The sequence below is a fragment of the Nycticebus coucang genome, chromosome 11 (genome assembly GCF_027406575.1).
Source record: "Nycticebus coucang isolate mNycCou1 chromosome 11, mNycCou1.pri, whole genome shotgun sequence".
NCBI lineage: Eukaryota > Metazoa > Chordata > Mammalia > Primates > Lorisidae > Nycticebus > Nycticebus coucang.
Window position 1 is genome coordinate 58,349,844 of NC_069790.1, and position 19,487 is coordinate 58,369,330.

At 37.7% G+C, this 19,487-nt stretch overlaps 1 protein-coding gene and 1 non-coding gene across 3 annotated transcripts in view; both read left to right on the plus strand.

The window, feature by feature from the left end:
- CDK6 (cyclin dependent kinase 6) overlaps nt 1–19,487 on the plus strand; it is a 256,624-nt gene that overhangs the window by 62,061 nt on the left and 175,076 nt on the right. For both annotated transcript variants that reach the window (XM_053609350.1, XM_053609349.1), the window contains exon 3: nt 9,303–9,438. In XM_053609350.1, coding sequence (XP_053465325.1) covers nt 9,303–9,438 — 136 coding nt within the window. The remainder of the gene's footprint in view (nt 1–9,302; nt 9,439–19,487) is intronic.
- On the plus strand, nt 5,751–5,909 carry LOC128560673 (U1 spliceosomal RNA). Its single transcript, XR_008373138.1, has one exon. It is a non-coding gene; the product is annotated as a U1 spliceosomal RNA (small nuclear RNA).

A 19,487-nucleotide genomic window follows, 5' to 3' on the forward strand; every position in this document is an offset into this window, starting at 1 on the left:
TTTGCCCAATTTGAAGGGCTTAATTCGTATGTCAATGATGTTTTAATTTCTGTTTCTTTAAGTCACTTCTAAGGTTTAAGATTTTCTCAAGTTTGTGGTCAATTTGTTTTTCTTTAAAGGGAACTAATTTGAGTGGTTGTTTTCTTAGATAAGAACCTAGTCATAAGTACGGGAGTGAAGTATTGCTGGGATGAATTTGCTCACCAGGTGGGGATGTGATTATGAGTGACTTTTGACTCACGGTGTAGGTAAAGCCTGGCTGGTTTTCTTCTAAGACCCTGCAGACAGTCTTCCTCACAGACGGCTGCCTAGTTTTGGCTGCTTAGTCATTTTTCCTCAAGAGAGGCCCAAAGCTGGAGAGCAGGGCTTTTACCGGTCAGAAATGGAGAGAGAACTGAATGTTGACAGTTGTCCAGAATGTTCCGCCAGAGCCATTCACTTTGCTTTTTAAAATACCACCTAACTCATATGTCTTGGAGATCGGAATCTCTTTTTCAAGGTCTGTTGGGTGAACTGAAGTGTGTCATTTTCTTAACTAGTTGAGGGAAGAACTCAAGAGGATCAACTGTCCGCAGCTTTTAAATTTTTTTTCTGTGAATTTTCTGTAATTTTTTTTTCAGTCTCACATGTAAAGTATATATTGGGATCTCTAAACTGACCACAGACATTTGGGGATTGGCATGCCCACAGTGCCTGTCAGCAGCACGACTCTCCTGTGATGGTCCCAGCTGCCAAGCCCCTGCTTTGCTGGTCTCCACACACGGGGCTGCCTGCAGAGGCAGAATAGTTGGGTGCTTATGAGGTCACAAGGCCTGTCAGCCTGATGTCACACCCCATCTCCAAACCTACTGTCCCTGTGCCTCAGGCAGAGTATTAAACCTCTCTAATACTTATTTCTTTTCTGGTTTTTGTTTTTAAACTACTTTATTGAGACATAATTTATATACCATAAAATTTACCCGTGTAAGTATACAGTTCAATATATTTACTGAGTTTGGCAACCATGACCATGATCTAAACGTAGAGTATTTTCATGTCCTTCAAAAGAAACCCAGGGCCCATTATCCATCAGTACCCATTCCTCCACCGTCCTCTAACACTCCCAGTCCTAGGCAACCCACTAATCTACTTTCTATCTCTTATCTATCTGCCCCTTCTGAACATTTCATATAAATGAAATTATGCAATAAGAAGCCTTTTGTGCATTTACAGAGAGGGTTGTTTGCACTTTTCTCATTGTTGAATTTGAGTTCTCTGCCCAGATGGTGTGGCAGGCGCCTATAATCCCAGCTACTTGGGAGGCTGACGCAAGAGAATCACTTAAGCCCAAGAGTTTGAGGTTGCTGTGAGCTGTAATGCCACAGCACTCTACTGAGGGCAACGTAATGAGACTGTCTACAAATAAATAAATAAAAATAATAATTTGAATTCTCTGTAGAATCTAATTATCAGGCCTTTGTCAGATTCATAACATGTAAAAATCTTTTCCCATTCCGAAGGCTGTCTCTTTGCTTTGTTTGTGGTACCCTTAGCTATGCAAAAGCTTTTTAGCTTGATCAAATCCGTTATTTATTTTTGGTGTTGCTACAGGTGCTGGGTGAGGGGGGGGTCTTCCTCATAAAGTTTTTTCCCAGGCCAGTATCTTCAAGTGTTTTCCCCACACTGTCTTCTAGAATTTTTATTGTTTCGTATCTTAAATTTAAATTTTTTCCAATGGGAATCAATTTTTGTCAGCGGTGAGAGGTGCGGGTCTAGTTTCAGTCTTCTACATGTGGATAACCAGTTTTCCCAGCACCATTTGTTAAGTTAGAGATTTGAACAGAAACTTCTCTGAGGATGACAGATGAAAGGCCAACAAACATATCAAAAAATGCTCATTGTCTTTAATCATCAGAGAAATGCAAATCAAAACCACTCTAAGATATCACCTAACCCCAGCAGGATTAACCCACATCACAAAGTCCCAAACACCAGATGCTGGTGTGGTTATGGAGAGACGGGAACACTTCTACACTGCTGGTGGGACTGCAAACTAATACAGCCCTTTTGGAGAGAAGTACGGAGAATCCTCAAAGATCTAAAAGTAGACCTTCCATTTGATTCCCGCAGTCCGATTACTAGGTATCTAGGCTCTGATTTTCTCAACTGACAGTTTTCTTCGTTTTGTAGACTTGGCTTTATGTTTTTTCTGAACTTCCAAAACTATTTTGTATTGGAACTAGACTCCCAGCAGAAGTGTCAGCGGTCATTGCTCAGCTACTTGTGTCTTCCTTCTCTTGTCTTTGGAGAGATATTTGGTCCACTTACCAAATATTTTGCCCCTTCTACCATTCTTTTTCCCATACTATAAGACAACAAATACAGTATTTATGACTTTTATCCTTTCTTTTAAAAATTAATATTTTCCTTTCCCCTATAATAGCATGTAGTTGGCATAACAGTGATGCTACCATCCCTCCTTCTCTCATTTGGATGAAATGCATTAGCAGTCTGAAGAATTGTGTTTGATAATGTGAGGGTGCCTCTAGTGCTTGCTGTAGGACTATGGAAGAAGTTTGGATTCTGTTATGCAGTGTTTACTTTAGGAATTCATCTTGAATATGAGCAGAGCAGTATATATAGGCATTCCACAGACCATCAAGCCATCCCGCATAGCTAATTTGGGGCCTAGCTCCTAGTATAGCAGTTCTGTTGCTGATCATGTGGTTGGAATGTGTTTCCATATACATGAGTTTTACTGTTTGCTCTATTTGTAATATTTACTGTAGTGCAACTCACATCTTATAAACTTGCCCAGTTTGGAGGTTTCCGTTTCATCTGTAAAGCATTTTTTGGCTAACAGATTCAAACGATACTAATTCAGAGAGCCCCAGTGCCTGCTGTATGTAGATAGATACTGAAATTAGATTAATAACAACTCTAGTGGTGAGATTCAGAAGATAAGCTGTGAAACTATTTTATGAACACTGTCTTTAAGGCTATAGGAATAAAATTATTTAGTGATGGTAAGTAAAAGGCATTAACTCTGCATTCCCTGGTGAGATATGGGAGCCATAAATTTATCATTATGGACACCAGGGGTTTCTGCACTTTATGGTTATTGTTGGGTTTACATTCTTGTGCTTTTCTGCTTTGCAGCAGTAACTAGTAGAAAGGGGGTTGTCTAACTCAGAGTCTCAGGAGAACATGCCTCCGTGCTTTGGATTCAGCCTTGACATTCGCTGAACTCTGTACCTTTGTGTTATTTTTAAGTGTTCTTCCCTCCTCACTTCCTCTTGCCCGTTGAGTCCTTGCCTGTTCTGGGTTCCATATTGCTGTTTGTGATGAGGCTGGCTGTGTGTCGTCTTCTTCCTTTTTCTCTTTTTTCTTCTTAAAATATCTTTATGGTCAGACCAGGAACCTCAAACAGGGTCTGGGAGGAAGCCGCCTGGCTCTCTGGGAGAGAGGAATTAATCTGGGCTGTTGCTGTCAATTATTTTTGCCCTGTGGACATGCGAATGGAGAAGCCATTTAAGGTGAACGTTCTTCCAGCCAAGTCAGAGAACTGGTACAGCCATTTAGAGGACACTAGGAAGGCTTATGTGCTGGAGTCAAACTCATTTCTTAAATCGAGAATTTTTTTCTATGTAAGATACAGTTGAGGTCAGATATTGATGTTTTGAAGTTATTTAATAATTTCAAAATATTTATAGATGTCTCAAGACAATTTTTTGTTGCAAGTAATAAAAACCGAACTTGAATTGGGTAACCAAAGATGTGACTTGACTGCCTGACACAACTAATAAAACTAGGGAGTAGATGGGGGACAGGTGACTCCAGGAGCTTCAACAGTGTTGTCCAGAAACTCTTTGCCTACCATCGCTCTGCTCTGGCCCCCTTCTGCGTTGGGAGCATTCCATGTAGATTGCTAACATGGTGGCAAAGACAGCTATCAGCAGCTGCAGGTTTATACTTTGCCAATCAGATAATCCTAGTATAAAAAGAGCTTTACTCTTCCAGTTCTGGCAAAATTCCTGAGACTGATCCTCATGGTCGTGTCCATCCCTGAATCCGTCATTGTCACGTTCTCTGGGCTTAGTCACATGCCATTCCTGGTTCCCTGTCCCCAAAACCCTACTGCCTGAGTGCAGACAGGAGCGGTTCCTCAACATAAAATAAGGATGTGGTTTCCAGGAGAGGTAAATTGTAGTAGGTTGTAGAATGAATTTACTTTGATGTGATACATAAAGTTGCACATCTTGTTTATAGAATTTATTTGGTACTCATAGTACATAGCCAAATAGCATTACTTGTATTTTTGTATGTTAAGTCTTCTCTCCCACAACTGGATAATAAAGATTTTAAAGACAAAACCTGTCATAGCTTCATATCTGTTGGAAACTAAAACTGAGCATGGCGCCTACATGTGAAAGATTCTGGATAACGTTGATGGTTGCTCTTGAAATAGCAATTTTCTTCTGACAAAATACTCATTGTTGGTGGCAAATATTTCTGGATCCATATCATTCGATGTTGGTTGAGAGTAAGTTCACACATAGTCTATACGTAATGAGCAAAAAGAAAACACCTGGGCCAGTATCCAGGCGTGTAGAGCTAGTGAGATGTGTGAACATTAAATTTGATACATACAAGCTACAGAATGTGCTTCATGGACTATTAGAAGAGGAATTAGATAATAAAAAAATTCTTGATTCCGAATACCAGCCCTGGTTCAAATAAATTTTGCTGTGGCCCTTAGGCAGCTGTGTCAGATGTCTTGAAGCTCTTCACCTACTTGATGTCCAAACATTCAAGAGTAGGGAAAAAAAAGTGACAGGAAAAAAAAATCCCCACAGAACTTCCTGTGATAGGTCAAAGTTTAATCACAGCAAATGATACAGATTTCCCTTTTATTATAACCACAATACAAAGGCAGGGCTTGTGTTTACAAAGCATGTTGTTTGGGAGACCTTTATAAATTGTAATCTTTGGAAATCCCAAACCTATTGGATGTAATCCCATCCATTAGATGAAGGCGAGTTGCCTATGCATTAGATCCAGAATAGCAAGTTAAATTGAGAACATGAACACAGGAAGCAGTCATTAAGAATTACAATGGGTAGGATGCAGAGTTAATTCACAGGGATATTTTGTTATGAGATAATTACATCACTAGGACAGCTGGAAAGCTGCGTGCTGTGCTGGAGTGCAAAGCTTGGTCTCTGCCCTGCAGCTGGAGGGTCAGGACAATAGAGACAGCAAGAGAACTTACTTTATGGGATAGTTAGGAGCTTGGCTGACTTAATTGTGAAATGATAACAACCTATCTGCCTTTTTGGGTCGTGTTTTTGCACAGCTAAACTGAATTCATAGCTGTAGTAAATTCCAATGACCACTTTTCACTTCTACTTTTTGAACTTGGATCTCAAATGGATATATATTGAAAATGTTCTTTTCTTCTAGAAGTCATCTGAGATAGGTTGTTCATGTTCAACAGAGTGTGACTACATTTTTTCTTTTGGAATTGCAGTCATGCCATCATTGAAACCATATTTTTGTCAGTTTACTATCTACCAAAAATAATTTTTTTTTTTTTTTTTTTTTAGAAAGTCTTAAAATGTTGGTCAACATGAGAAACGATACAATTGAAGTTACTTTCCAGTGTTTACATTCAAATGTTCAGACCTCTCTGACTCTTGATTTTTGTGAGTATAGGGGTTCTGGGCAGGAATGTAGCCACATTCCTCATAGATTTGTATAAATCTATTACAGTACTTACCTGGCAGGGAAGCTAGCATGATCATGAAGGTAGTTTCCCAGGGCGAGGCTTATCCATTGTACTCTGGATGTTCTGACCCCTGCCATTTCCCCAAATGTGGAAAACTGGACTGCATAATTTATGGTTAAAAAGATTTTAAAAATAATTTAATAACCAAATAAATATTTATAGATTGTTCATCTCCAGCCAATAAGAAGGATTTCCATTCTTGTTTAGTTCAGTTGCATTATGTGAAACTTGTTTTTTCTATTAAAGTATCTATCTTCTTTTTATCCCCCACCAAAGTGACTATTACTTAATTTGGAGTAATTTTAGAGGGAGTCATTGTAGATGAAAAAGCATTATAAATATTATATTATAAAATTTTTAAAATGAATATTTACAACTATTGATTCAAAATGCATTCCCTACCTATTATGGCTAATGGCTAATTTTTATTACAGGAATGTTTACTAAACATTAATCAGAAAAAATTTTAAATGAGGCAAAATTTCATATGTTGGTGAAGAGCAGTCCCTCTGCAACGGTCTTCTGTGGGAATACTAAGTCCGTAGGATGTTGGTGGTTAGGCAACATGGGGACCAAATGCTAGGGAGTATCCTACAGGTACAATTAGGAGTTTTACTTCCCTTGATGTCACTTGTGGATTTTTAAGGAGAATCTAACACATTCATGTCCCACATGAAGTTAATAATGACTTATTATTAACTTAAAAAATAATTATCTCCTTGAACCTAGAAGAACCACTTCTAGCAAACACCATTGTTTTTGAAGACTTTGCAAATATATACAGTAAAATTCACACAGAAATGTTCTACTCTGTGCCTTGTCACACATTGTCTCCATAAAATTCCACTTTTTAAAAATCGCCAATTAAAAGGCAGGCCTTTTCTTCGGGGTTTACCATTTAAGACAATCAGCAGTGGTGTCAGAAAGCTCGCCTTTTACATCTTGGGCATCCTTTGAGAGTTAGGCCGGGAATCATTTGCTGCAGGTGGCCTCAGGGGGTCTTGGCATTTTGAAGAGAGTGGCAGAACTTGGAGGAAAACAACTTGGGTGGGCTAGATGTTGTTCTTGAATTATAACATGCAAAGAGTATATGAGAACGGTTTTAGGGAGATGAAGCAACAAAGCCTGCTGCCAGGGTTGTTAGGTAACTTCTAAAACAACCGTTTAGCAGCAGGTGACCTTCTGGTGGTTCAGCAGTGTTTTAGGATCACTTTATTCTGCAGTTAGGTCCCAGGCAAAATTTTCTTTTCTTCTGCAAATTACTGGAAATGTCTAATATACATTACAAGTGCAATAAAAACTGGAGTTACTAAGATCATTATTGACTCCAGGCAATGGTAATGCATTTTTTAATTAAATGTATTAATTATAATGGGAAACATATTTGAAGTGATTTTTAAGAAATGCAACTGAAAGGAGCATAACATGACCCAGTTCCTATGTTTGTATTTGCAATTCTTCATGCACTTTCAGTGCATGCCATTTGAGATTTATTGCTGTTTTATTTTGTTACAAAAATAGAAGCAACAGATATAAAGAAGGTTGGTGATTGTGGAAATCCTTTTCACTCTTTAAAAGGAAGAAAAAAGTGAAGTTGTCCAAGAATATGGGTTTAGTAGAAATAAGATGGCTCAAAGAAGCCTCAGAATAAATGTAGTTACTTCGAGTTACCAAGTTGAAAGAGCTGTTCTGGTAAACTTCCCAAGTGCTCAATCTATGTATGAGAGCAAACTTTTTCTTACAGTGTGGGACTTACACAATATATGGTACTGTTTTTAATAAATTTATTAAGTGTTTTTACTTTATCAGAATAATTCCCCTGTATAAATCACATGAGAGGAAAATATGAAGTTTAAAATTAGATATTAAAACTGAGAAATAAAGAATATTTGGAAGTAGATAAATGTGAGAAAAAACTTCAGTTGATTTTAATGGCGTTGTAGAAGTCACGCCTGACTGCCCATAATTAAGAAGTTTGGATCTAACTGTGAAGTTAGTGTTGTTGGTGTTCTGTTATTCACCCCACAAGATTTGACTGAGAGTGGTTTTTTTTTTAGTTTCTTTTGAAGTTTAGGTTAGATTCATAGAGAAGTACCAAATGTGAAGCCCATAAAATCCAGAACTGTAGTAGGGAGGCAGGGTGAAGCAGTGAGGCGATAAAAATTTAATGGAGGTAATATGTACATTGGATATTTGAGAGTCAACTCTGCGTTTTAGTAATTGGGCTATATGCAGGTTTATAGTTGCTTTGAAGAGTGTGTTCATCCTATTTTTTTTAATTAAAGAAAATAGGCCAGGTGCAGCAGTGACTCCCAGTGACTCTGGAGGTGGAGGTGGCCAGATCACTTGAAGCTAGTTCAAGACCAGCCTGGGCAGCATAGTGAAACCTCGACTTCACAAAAAAAATTTAAAAATTAGCCGGATGTGGTAACACAAACCTTTAGTTCGAGATACTTAGGAGGCTGAGGCAGGAGGATCACTCGAGCCCAGGAGGTCAGGGCTGCAGTGAGCTATGTATGATCGAGCCATTGCACTCTAGCCTGGGCAACAGAAAAAGAAGAAAAGAAAAAAATACAGTTAGCATTTTTTTTTTTGCCTTTACTTATTTTATATTACATTCTTATCAAGGAATTTATTTATGGCTTGTTTGTGACTAGTTTCTTTAATTCTTCAAACATTTGGTGTAATCTCTTGTGCCAGATAGTATGCTATGGTTGAAACTGAAGGAAATTTTGTCCTTTGGCTCTAAGAATCCTCTGAAGAATTTGTTTTTAAAACCTATATTTTGACTTAATTTTAAGATATTATGGAAGAAACTAGATTCACCCATCCAAACTTAAATTATAACATTTGTTAATCTGCCTTTTTGTCCTTTAAGGGCAATATAGTTGACCAATGCAGGATTTTGGCCCCAAAAAGAAGTGTTAAAATTTCACCATGTTGCTTAACATAGTATTTGGAATTTTAAAACTCATTAAGAATTTATGCTTTTTCCAAGGATGAGAAAGGCTCTCTTAGAAATAAAGTAAATTTTTCCATATTACATCACACTTGTTTTCACAAGCATGGTTGTGACACCTTAAATTCCAGGAAAGTCTTCATTGCAGTGGTCAGCATCTCCAAAGAATGCTGACTCTGTCTTTAATAATTCTCAACCTGTGAGCTAAGAAGGAACACACTCTGCCTAGACAGTAAGTTTTTGAAATTAGCTCCATTGCCAGTTTCTACGCTAAGGTCTTAAGTAAGAAGACTCTGGAGTCATTCCTGTGCTCTAATTGTGTTGCTTTCTCTTTGTTAAGGGTGGGTGTTCACACCATTAACCAAGTACATTTGTACTGATACTGTATTTATATTTAATAGCATGCTGACACTGAAGTATCAGATCCCATCAGGTGTCTTTCCATATGATCACAAGGAATGTCAACACAGGCCTTTTTTTTCCTGTTATGAGATCAAATAGAGGAATATGTATAAGACACATAGGTTACTTTTTTGTTGATTACAACCCACTTAATCTCTTTCTTTTTTCTTCCAGGTTGTTTGATGTGTGCACAGTGTCACGAACAGATCGAGAAACCAAACTAACTTTAGTGTTTGAACATGTTGATCAAGACTTGACCACTTACTTGGATAAAGTTCCAGAGCCTGGAGTGCCCACTGAAACCATAAAGGTATCGAGAACCATCTTTCTGCCTGGTCGAGCAGTCCGCTGTTACAATGTGTTAAGCAATGGCATTCTTTCCTTGGGAAAATTGTCAGAATGAGAGCTTTTAACACTAGAACTCAATATATACAGTATAAAAATCAACTATATAAAATGTTCAGAGAATGAGGTATGTTCTGGTTCATCAAGTAAATGGGATCTTCAAAGAATGAATATATTCTAGTTAATATTAGGGCTAAGTAAAAAAAATAGTTTGGTTCTAATGCATATTAAAATTATTGAAAAGTATCTATTTGTACATTATCTTGGCCTGACCCTGGAAAGCATAGTTCAGTAAGGATAGCCCAGTCTTTTTCTGATGGTTCATTGTCTATGAGGGACATAATTTGAAACATCATTCATGAGCACATTGTGTATTATAATTGCACATTGACTCTAGGACAACCTATGCTGTGTAAATCTGAAATAGCAGTTATGAGATCCTTCTTTCTCCATTTTTATAATTTATATCACCCTTTATAGGAAGTCCGAGTACCAAGTACAATGCCAAACTCTTGAGATTTTAAGATGATTAAGATCTGCTAGTTCTGCCCTTAGAGGTCAGCGAACTAGATACAATATATTAACTAGATATTCTTTCTTCCTTTAAGTGCAATGGGGAAAAAATGCTGATAAAGGTTTGCTGGGTCTTATTTGCATTTTGCTTAAGTGAATTTCCCAGTAGATCTTTTAGATTTGAGCATATCATGCACAAGTTTTCATGCAGACCTTTTTATCTATGTGAATTATGTAGCTTAATTAAATAGACTCTTCCTACCTTATCATCGATTGTTTCGAAATGAATTACAAAACTTCAGCATCATTCTAGATCATTCTGGATCAGTGGCGCATTTGAACCTATGGTTAAACTTCCACGGCACACTTAAACTATGTTATCTAAAAAGAGTAAAAAAAAAAAAATTATACTTACTTTGAACTTCTTTTGAAAATAATTTAATTAATGATCATTAGAAGTTTTCACACATATAGAATGCCTATTGAGAATCACTGTTCTAAACAGAAGTTAATAGCTGAAAGCAATTTATCTTCTTAATAGAGTGAGAACTGTCTCTTAGCGATAGCTTGATAACATTCTCAGATACTGATACTTTTAGAATTTGACATATTGAATGTTTTATTCCTTTGGTTTTAGACTAATATCTAGTATACTTTTCCCCAGTCTTACTTTCATAAAAGAATATGGTGCTCAGTAACAGTCCCAATTCTGAGTCCCAGTTTTGAGGACACAGGCCCTCCTGGTGCAGGTATGCCTCATTACCTGTTGGGTGCCCTCTCGGTCCCTGCGCCTTTCTTTCCTCCAGCCTTCCAATCTAGTTCTGTTCTTCAGTTCTCTTCTTCATGAGTTTGTCAAAAAAACATGTTAAGCATGCAGAGCATGGCCTAGTCCTTTTTTATACACTATTTTCTGGCCAAATTGGACCAGTCACCTTTCTCTTAGTGTATACTGTGACTTCCTGCCTTATTGGCACTCTCTCCTGCTATGTCTTTTGCTTCCCCTCCCAGTAGCTGTCTGCCTAAATTTCAGGCTGGATCAACCCTTACAGCTGCATTTATAAGGCAAAACTTAGTTGTCTTGTAACACTGTTCTACATGTCTCTATCTCTTAATTTTGTTTCTACCTTTAATTGTGATTATTCACATATGTGTTACATATTCATTCATCCTTGTGCCTTGCCCGACAGTGTCTTACACGATGATTTGTACACCTTTGTGGGAAGACCCAATAACTACATCAGGCAGATACTGTTATTAGGAACACCTGTAAGGGAACACAGACATGGTTTCTTTATAAAGAATGCTTTATCGTAATTAGAGTTTTTCTGACTCTACTTGTACAAATATACTCCGCTCAGGGTGAGTTCTTTGCTTGGCACTTTGGGGACACAAAATTGAATTGACATGATCATCAAGGACCTTAGTATATAAGAGAAGAGAGAAAATGCACATGGAAGCATGTGCTCCACATTTTCTGTGGTTATATAAGTATTTTAAGGGGGCGTTTTCAAGTAAAAACAAACATTTATTTATAAATAAGCACAATCTAGCACTAATTTTTTGCATTATGGTACTAACATATTTTTCAAAGGATTTAGATCTTAGATATCAGTACCGACATTGTGTTGCATATATTGAACTGTGACATGTTGTCAAACTAATTATAAATCTGCAAAATATTTTAACGTGAAATAGATACAAAACAAAATAAGACCTTATGTGAGATGAACTAGGCCGAGGGATTTTTCCTCTCCCTGCTGTTCTCCACCATGTTACCTGTTAACGGGCCACTGAAATTCCGGCTATTCTAGTGTACATTCATGACATAGATCGCATTAGGTGTGCAGAACTTCAATAAAACTTTAGGTGCTCCACGATTTCTTACTAGATATTTTAGGGATATTTGTTCATCATTTTATCAACATATTTATTAGAAAAGAGCACATAATGGATTTATATTTCCCAAGCTTACTTATATCACATAACAATTTTTCAAATGCATTTGAATACTATCTTTGTGGTCAAAATAAAAAAGGCATTAAACCACACAGAAGGCGAAGGTGTTTGTAAAGGTTGATAGTTGAGTGGAGTCATTGGGGAAGCCTTGTAATGATTGCACAGCGCTCATGTCAGACTTTAATAAAGTAAGTTAAGCATATAGCCCTGACCTGAAAATTGCCATTGAGAAGCTCATGAGAATAAAATAAAATCATAGGTGGTTCTTTCCAACATTGTTAGATACACCTTATTAAAAAATATATATACATCTTATTCATACCGCATCTTGAGGTTTTCATCACATTCTTTAATCTCTTTTCTCGATGTCCTTAAGGTATGTCTGTTCTTGGTTGACAGTGACATTTGCATAACGGAGCCTGTTGACTGCTGTACTGTGAGGTCAACAAATTTTTTTTTTTTTTTGCATTTTTGGCCGGGGCTGTGTGTGAACCCACCACCTCTGGTGTATGTGGCCAGCACCCTACTCCTTTGAGCCGCAGGTGCCGGCCCTGAAGTCAACAAATATTCTAATTTTGCCTCATAGGCTTATCATTTGCCAAATCTTGCTTTCCTCTTTCTAATTCAGAATATTATCTCTGGATCTATTTATTTGTGGAGGAGTTCAGTGCCATCTTTAATTTTTATTGGATCATTTGAGATGTAACATTGTCTTCTTAGACTTCCACATTTAAACTTGTAAGGCAATAACTGACACCTTAATGACTATGTTGTTTTTTTCTTTTAGGGCTCATGATCGATTCAGAGTATTTGTGCTCCCATGTAACAGCTTCCATTTATGGGAGCTTTATGACCAAAAAACAGCTCTCAGCTTTTTATTTTTCTCTTTCATAATTTTATCTGTCATCCTATGAGAGAGGGTCAAAAAGAACCTTAAATTCTTTAGCATTTCCATTTGCACCTGCTACCCAGAAAAAGAACTGTATAGCAGCATATCTGTATATGGAGAGAGACTCGTATAAAATATTTTCCTGTACAGGCCTTCAGAATGTAAATGCCCTCTGTTATGGAACCATTCATTTGATATTTAGGCTTGCTTATCTAATATATTATCTTTCCTAGGATGTAACCTGGGCTTCTCAACTATTTTATAAACTCTTTGAGAATCTGGTATCATTCTGTGGACATTCTGTGCACGTAAACATGTTTCTTGAAATTGGCATTATTAATTTCACAAGTTTGAGTCATTGAAAGGTCACACAGAAGATAGGCAGCCTCTAAAATAGGACAGGGTTTTTTTTAGATGAAGACCACATGGCCTCTTTTGATGATTCAGTCTTGTAATAAAAATTATATTTATTTATGCATCCTTATGATAAGTGAATTCTATAGAGCCTGAGAGGGCCAGAAAACCTCAACGTTTATGTGTCTGTTCAGGTCATTTTCTCTGTGAATTAGATTTCATTTTATCTTCCATTGATTGTGTCTTAGAGATTTCTGTTGGTTGTCGTATTTTCTGTAAGAGATAAAATGTACTATTAGGTTTATTTTACAAAACCCAGACTTCAGAGACTGACACACACTCTTTAATAGCACCTGTTTTCTGCCGCTGGGAAATATCTGTTTTCATGAAAAGTATCTGCTTGCAGTAAACAGTGGCTCTGATGTCAATATGGGATGCCCAGGGCTGATTCATCTTTCTGGATTTGATGTAATGCAAAGTGACTGACTGGTCCCTGTACCGCACATGAGGAGAGCCTCCCAGATCCCCTTCTCCTCTCACTCCAGGAGGAATCAAGCCATGGCCCCTTTTGGCTCCTGGTGGTCTCCACTTTGCCTGAATTATGAGCAGGTGATTTGTCTCATCTTTGCAGGACACAGAGCAAATTAACATGAAAATATCGCTTCCCAGAAAACAAGGCAAGCTTGAATGCCCTGTCTCTGCTGGTCATTAGCCATCTGCCACCGACACTCATACTCTGTTTATCACATTTGAAATTCAGAGCAGATGTTGCATAATAAGGTGATCCCAAAAACAAGGCAAGAAATTCAAAGAACAAATACTCCGCAATAATGATAAAGATCCTGGAAGGAAATTTTTTTCAGTGTAATGTCACGGCTGGATTAATTGAATAGATCGTGTTTTTAAACACAACACATACACATACACACATATATCTCCCTTGGTATATGATGCAAACCAGTTTTCATAATAACAGAAAATTATTTTAAAAGAAACTGCCCATGTGAAAGATACCTGAGGGGGATGTTCAATGAAATTTTTTTAAATAAGCAAAATGGAATGCTGCCATAACACTAGTTCTGGTGTAAAGGATCTCATAGATCAGTCATGCCAGTGTTGACTTTTACTGTAAGATGGGCTTCAACTTACAGAAATTTGACTTAAAATAGTTCACTCCTAACAATTCAATTGGATCTCTCAAGGTTTTTAGCTTATCAACATGGTTTCCAGTTTATTTTCTTACTGGTACTCAAGACCCTGTGTTTCCTATCTTTCCCATTCACTTCCTCACCATCACCACCATCAGTACTCACCCCCAGGATCCCTTAGCTCTGTATACCTCTGCCCCAGCTCCCTCTTCAGTTCCTGGCTTTAGGCTGTCTCCAGCTGAAGTGCCAAGATTCATTCATTTTTAGCCCCACTGCCCTTCTACATTAATGTAGCATTTTATAGGAGTGGTTATTGTTATGTTTTACTTAATTGACTTATGCACATGTATTATGCTGTATAAAAAGTATATTATTTATACTATGTTAACTATTACGTTTAGAGGCATTCTGGTTTTTAAAAAACAGGCATCCAAACTTTTAGCAGGAATGTGACCTGGTGTGTTCTATGGAAAATCAGATTTGAATATAGTCTTTTGACTTAAAAGAAATGTTTTCTCCACATAAACCACAACCATCTCCACCCGCTCCCCACACATACTCAGAATTGTGAGTTGTTCTTTTGTTTTAAAGAAACATCATATATTTTACTAAGCAAAAGTTAAGCAAGAGAATTGACAGAGGGTTAAGTCAAAGTAATGCCTGCAACTGACCAGGGAGGGGGGAATAGGACAGAGAATCAGAATGATAGTGAGTCAGCACTGAGTTTATTCCTAATTTAGGGGTAAGTGTAGAATGAGTGAGCTGTAACGACTGTGGTGATTTATACTCTCAATTCTTAAGCCCAGGCCTAAAATTTACAGAGAAATGAAATCTTTGCTTTTATTCAGTCACTAGTAATTTCCGTTTGTTTTCCTTCCCCCGCTCGGAAACCTACATATCTACCTTCTAGTCTCTCATCTCAAGTGAAAACCTTTACTGACTCAAGGAACTTCTTCAAGGAGAACATCTTTAGGTAAATCTTTAGCCCTGAGTATCCCATATTGACATCAGAGCCACTGTTTACTTCAAGCAGATACTATTCATGAAAACAGATATATATACTTCGGAACATCCTTAGGTAAACGTTCTGAAGGGCTGGATTTTGAGGATTCTCCTGGAAACCAATCCTTTTTCAAATTCCCAGCTCTGTGTATTAGCTGAAAATACCAAGAGGGAAAGAGGACAGAATTTTGCAAATACTGGTATTCTAATAACATTAACAGGGTGAGTTACTTAGTGGGTTTTTTAAAAATCTCCAACAGGAAATGTGATTTAAAAAAAAAAAAAAAAAGCTAGTGTCTTTCTAAAGGTGCTGTAAGACTGACTCACTAAAATAAACACTGACTCACCAAATAGGCAAATGACACTAGATTAAGCTAATACCAGGTAAGTTGAAATCTCTTTAGAAAGAAAGCTCTGCTTCGCTGTAGGCATTGAATCCGTTTACAAAATCCATTAAAAACTTACATATTGGGGCAACCTCGTGACAGCAGTGTATGATGTTCTGCATAGAGGAGGGATATTCCTTATTCAAATTTAGCCAGGTGCTTAAGCTCCCTGGTTACAGTCTCTTTTTTTGCCTATTCTTCCAAAATGTTGGAACATCCAAGGTTTCTCTGTCAGCCCTGTCTTCCTTGACTGTACTTCCTGGTCAAGCGATATCATTCAGTCAAGAATCTTCAAAGATCTATTCTCCCAGCCTGGCCTTTCCCCCATGCTGTTCATGCAGATAGTCAGTCAACCCTGGACATCTCATCACCAAAACGCTGACCAAGAATCCTTTCTCCAACTCAATGCTTTCCCCATCTGCGCAGTTGTTTGAACCTCAAACCTAGGCATCGTTTTTTCTTTCTTTCCTTTATAATCTTTATCCAGTCGATCAGTAAGTGCTTTTGCTTTTATCCCCAACCTGACTACTTCTCAGTATCTTCATTGCTAAAGCTCTGGCCAAACCCATCAAACCAGCTTCCTAGTTCAACACACTGCTTTCATTCTTGCCTTTATATGGACCATCCTCTTTATTTATCCTTTATTATTAAGATATAAACAAAATCCCCTCACTCCTCTGCTGAGCCCCAGTCGTTTCCCATGACTTAGGCAGTAAAATCAGAAGTCCTGAATGATCTTGTCCTCCCACCCCTTCACCCATTGCCTCCACCCTCCCCTCATTAACGCCCCTTTATCCACAGGGGCCTTCTTCCTGTCCTCCCAACACACTGCAAGCTCAGACCGCATACACCTGCTCTTCATTCTGCTTGGAATTCTCATTGCCTCCCTGCTCATGCCACATCCTCATCATTCCTTCTCTGACCACCTCAGCTTCAGCTCCACACGGAATTACAACGATCACGTTACACCACCTTATACTAGTTTATCTTCTTCACAGCACTTAGCTGAAATGATCTCATTCGTGTTCTATGTTTATTGCTTCTCTTTCCCAACTAGACTGTGAGACTGTAAGTCAGGACTCTAGATGATCGCAGTTATCTCCAGGCACAGCATATTGCCTGGAGCATAGAGGAAACACATGCTTCATCAGCAAACATGTGTTTGCAACTATACCGGGTGCTTACCTTCCAGTTAACTCTGAAATGTGGGCATCAGTAAGTATCTCCATTGTACACGTGAGGGAATGGTGATTATTCAAGAATAGGTTTTTAAATATTTATATCATAGACAAATAAGCAGAAGGTGTATCTTAGCCCATTCACTTTGGACCTGCACAATCAGTTCTTTAAGGTGGGCAGGGACACCAGATTAGCCATATTGTAGCTAAGAATCTGCTTATTTGGCTCGGTTTAGAGATGGTCTAAAACCAGTAACTGATCTCATTAGAGCATTTTATGGTACTGACTAAATTCCAGAAATACTAAATTTCAGAAACTGTTCTTTCTCAAAGTTGAACTCTGTTGAATGTGTTTTATACTGAGGATGCGAAAACAAGCCCAATGAAGAGAATGGTCGGTGCTGGGAATCTTAGACCCTGTTCTCATTTCTTAAGAGTATGTATCTAAAAAAAATTTGGTAGTTGTACGTGTTTTAATTTAAAGATAGTTTTTCACATGCCCACCATTATATGCAAAGTTCTTCCCTGTCCCCACTATGAGAAGTAGATGCTTGTAAGGGTTGGATTAATTTTTTAAATATAATTTCAAATATTATTCTATATTTATTCATTTGGATTTTTAGCATTCTTATCCAGAAATTTAAGAATCCAAATGCATTCCAGAGTTTGGAGGTTAAAAATGCACCATTGTGCTAGAGAAATTGCTAACAATTTGCATTATTATTTTCACTAACTTTTAAATTATTGAAAGGCATATAGAGAAAGTATCTTATCAGTTATCTAATGTAGCATCTTACTCCTCATTCCTAAGCAAGGTGGAAAAGATTAAATGATTCCTTCATTGCAGTTAAAACAGTAATTCTTGGTTGTAGTAAGTGTTGGTGGAGTTGTTGGGTTTATTTTGTTTTGTTTTGTTTTGTTTTTTGAGACAAAATCTTGCTCAGTTGCGGGGCTAAAGTAATAGCATCATAACTCACTGTAACCTCAAACTCCTGGGCTAAGGCAATCCTCCTGAGCCTCAGTCTCCCACATATCTGGGACAACAGGTGCAAAGTACCCCTGGTACCTTGGTACCCAAGGTACATTGACTAATTTTTTAATTTTTTGTAGAGATGGGATCTCTCACTATGCTACTCAGGCTGATCTAGTAAATATTTGTTGAATTTATAAGTGTTTTCACAAGAAAAGTTTTGCAATGAAATCTTGCAAACTCCATGGTGCCAATTATGAGAATCAGGTGTCTTCAGCATATGAAATGTTGTTGCAGTGACTACCATTCTGCTCTTCCTGTTCCTCACCATCACCTTCTAAGAGCAAAGTTCTCCAAAAAGACTGACTCTGATGGTAAAGCAAATGAGGAGAGAGAGATTGGTCTGAATGTGGATTTGTGTATTTGAACAGGGGCTTAGTATCTGGCACTGTGACACTTGAAGTCTTAGAAAGTAAAAAAGAATTTCTTGAATATTAGAAATAACTCTCATCTTTCAAGAGCCTGGGTACTCCCATGCAATAGTTAGCTTAATTAGGATGCCTGCCACTAAACCCAACAGATTTTGCAAAAATGTGTTATCCAATAAAGGGTTGGTGAAGGCCTACATAAGCACTTTCCCTGTTTCTCCAAGTGTGATTAGTGAATTATCTGCATCGCCTTAACCTCATTAAAGATAATTTATTCCCCATTCCCAAACATAATCTCAGGAGGGAAATTCTACTAAATACCCTCTGGTGATGCTTATAGACACTGCAGCTTAAGAAATACTCCCCTAAAGTTTGAATTGTGACACAACTGGGAAATGAGAAACATCTCCTTTACATTCTGAGATGACTCAAACTTCTGGAAGATTAGCTTAGGTGCGTAGGCACCACCAGCCAATCAGAAGGCATAGCCAGTCTATGCCCTGGTGAAGTCAGGTGTGGTATTTTCACTTCACTGGAGTCATCCATATGTATAGAACTTATGTAGAAGCACTGAAATTTTATCCCTTAAGTTGCTCTACTGGAAGGTTCTTAACTCATTAATGGGTGATCCGAATTAGAGAGAAGATGCTTAGGAATATGAGATTCTAACTAAAACTCCATAAGCCATCCAGAAATCTTTCCCTTAAAACAAAGTGTTATAACACATCACGATTTGACCTTGGAAGATGCTTTTTGTCTCATATACACTAATGATTTCAAAGTTCTCTGTGGTCTTAAATTAGTAAACTATTATGAGACTCACATACGCAATTGGTCAAAATTCCTTTCCCTTTGGTAAGGAACCAAAGCCGCATGAAATTTAAGTGGGCCATAGTCCTAGGTTTTTAGTGCTGACGCCAACATGGCCAAATATCTTTGATACTTACATATGGGAAGCCATGAGTGATCAGAATAGAATTTTCTTTCATTGCAGTTCTAAACCTTGAACAAACGTGTGTATAAGCAAATAGCTTTGGGTTGTTTTTTTTTTGTTGTTGTTGTTGTTTGTTTGTTTTATATACAGGGTGTCCATAATGTTCACGTGCAATTTAAATTAGCTGTCTTTATTTTAAATTGCATACGAACTTTATGGACACCCTGTATATTTCACTGTGGTCCCTGACTATACT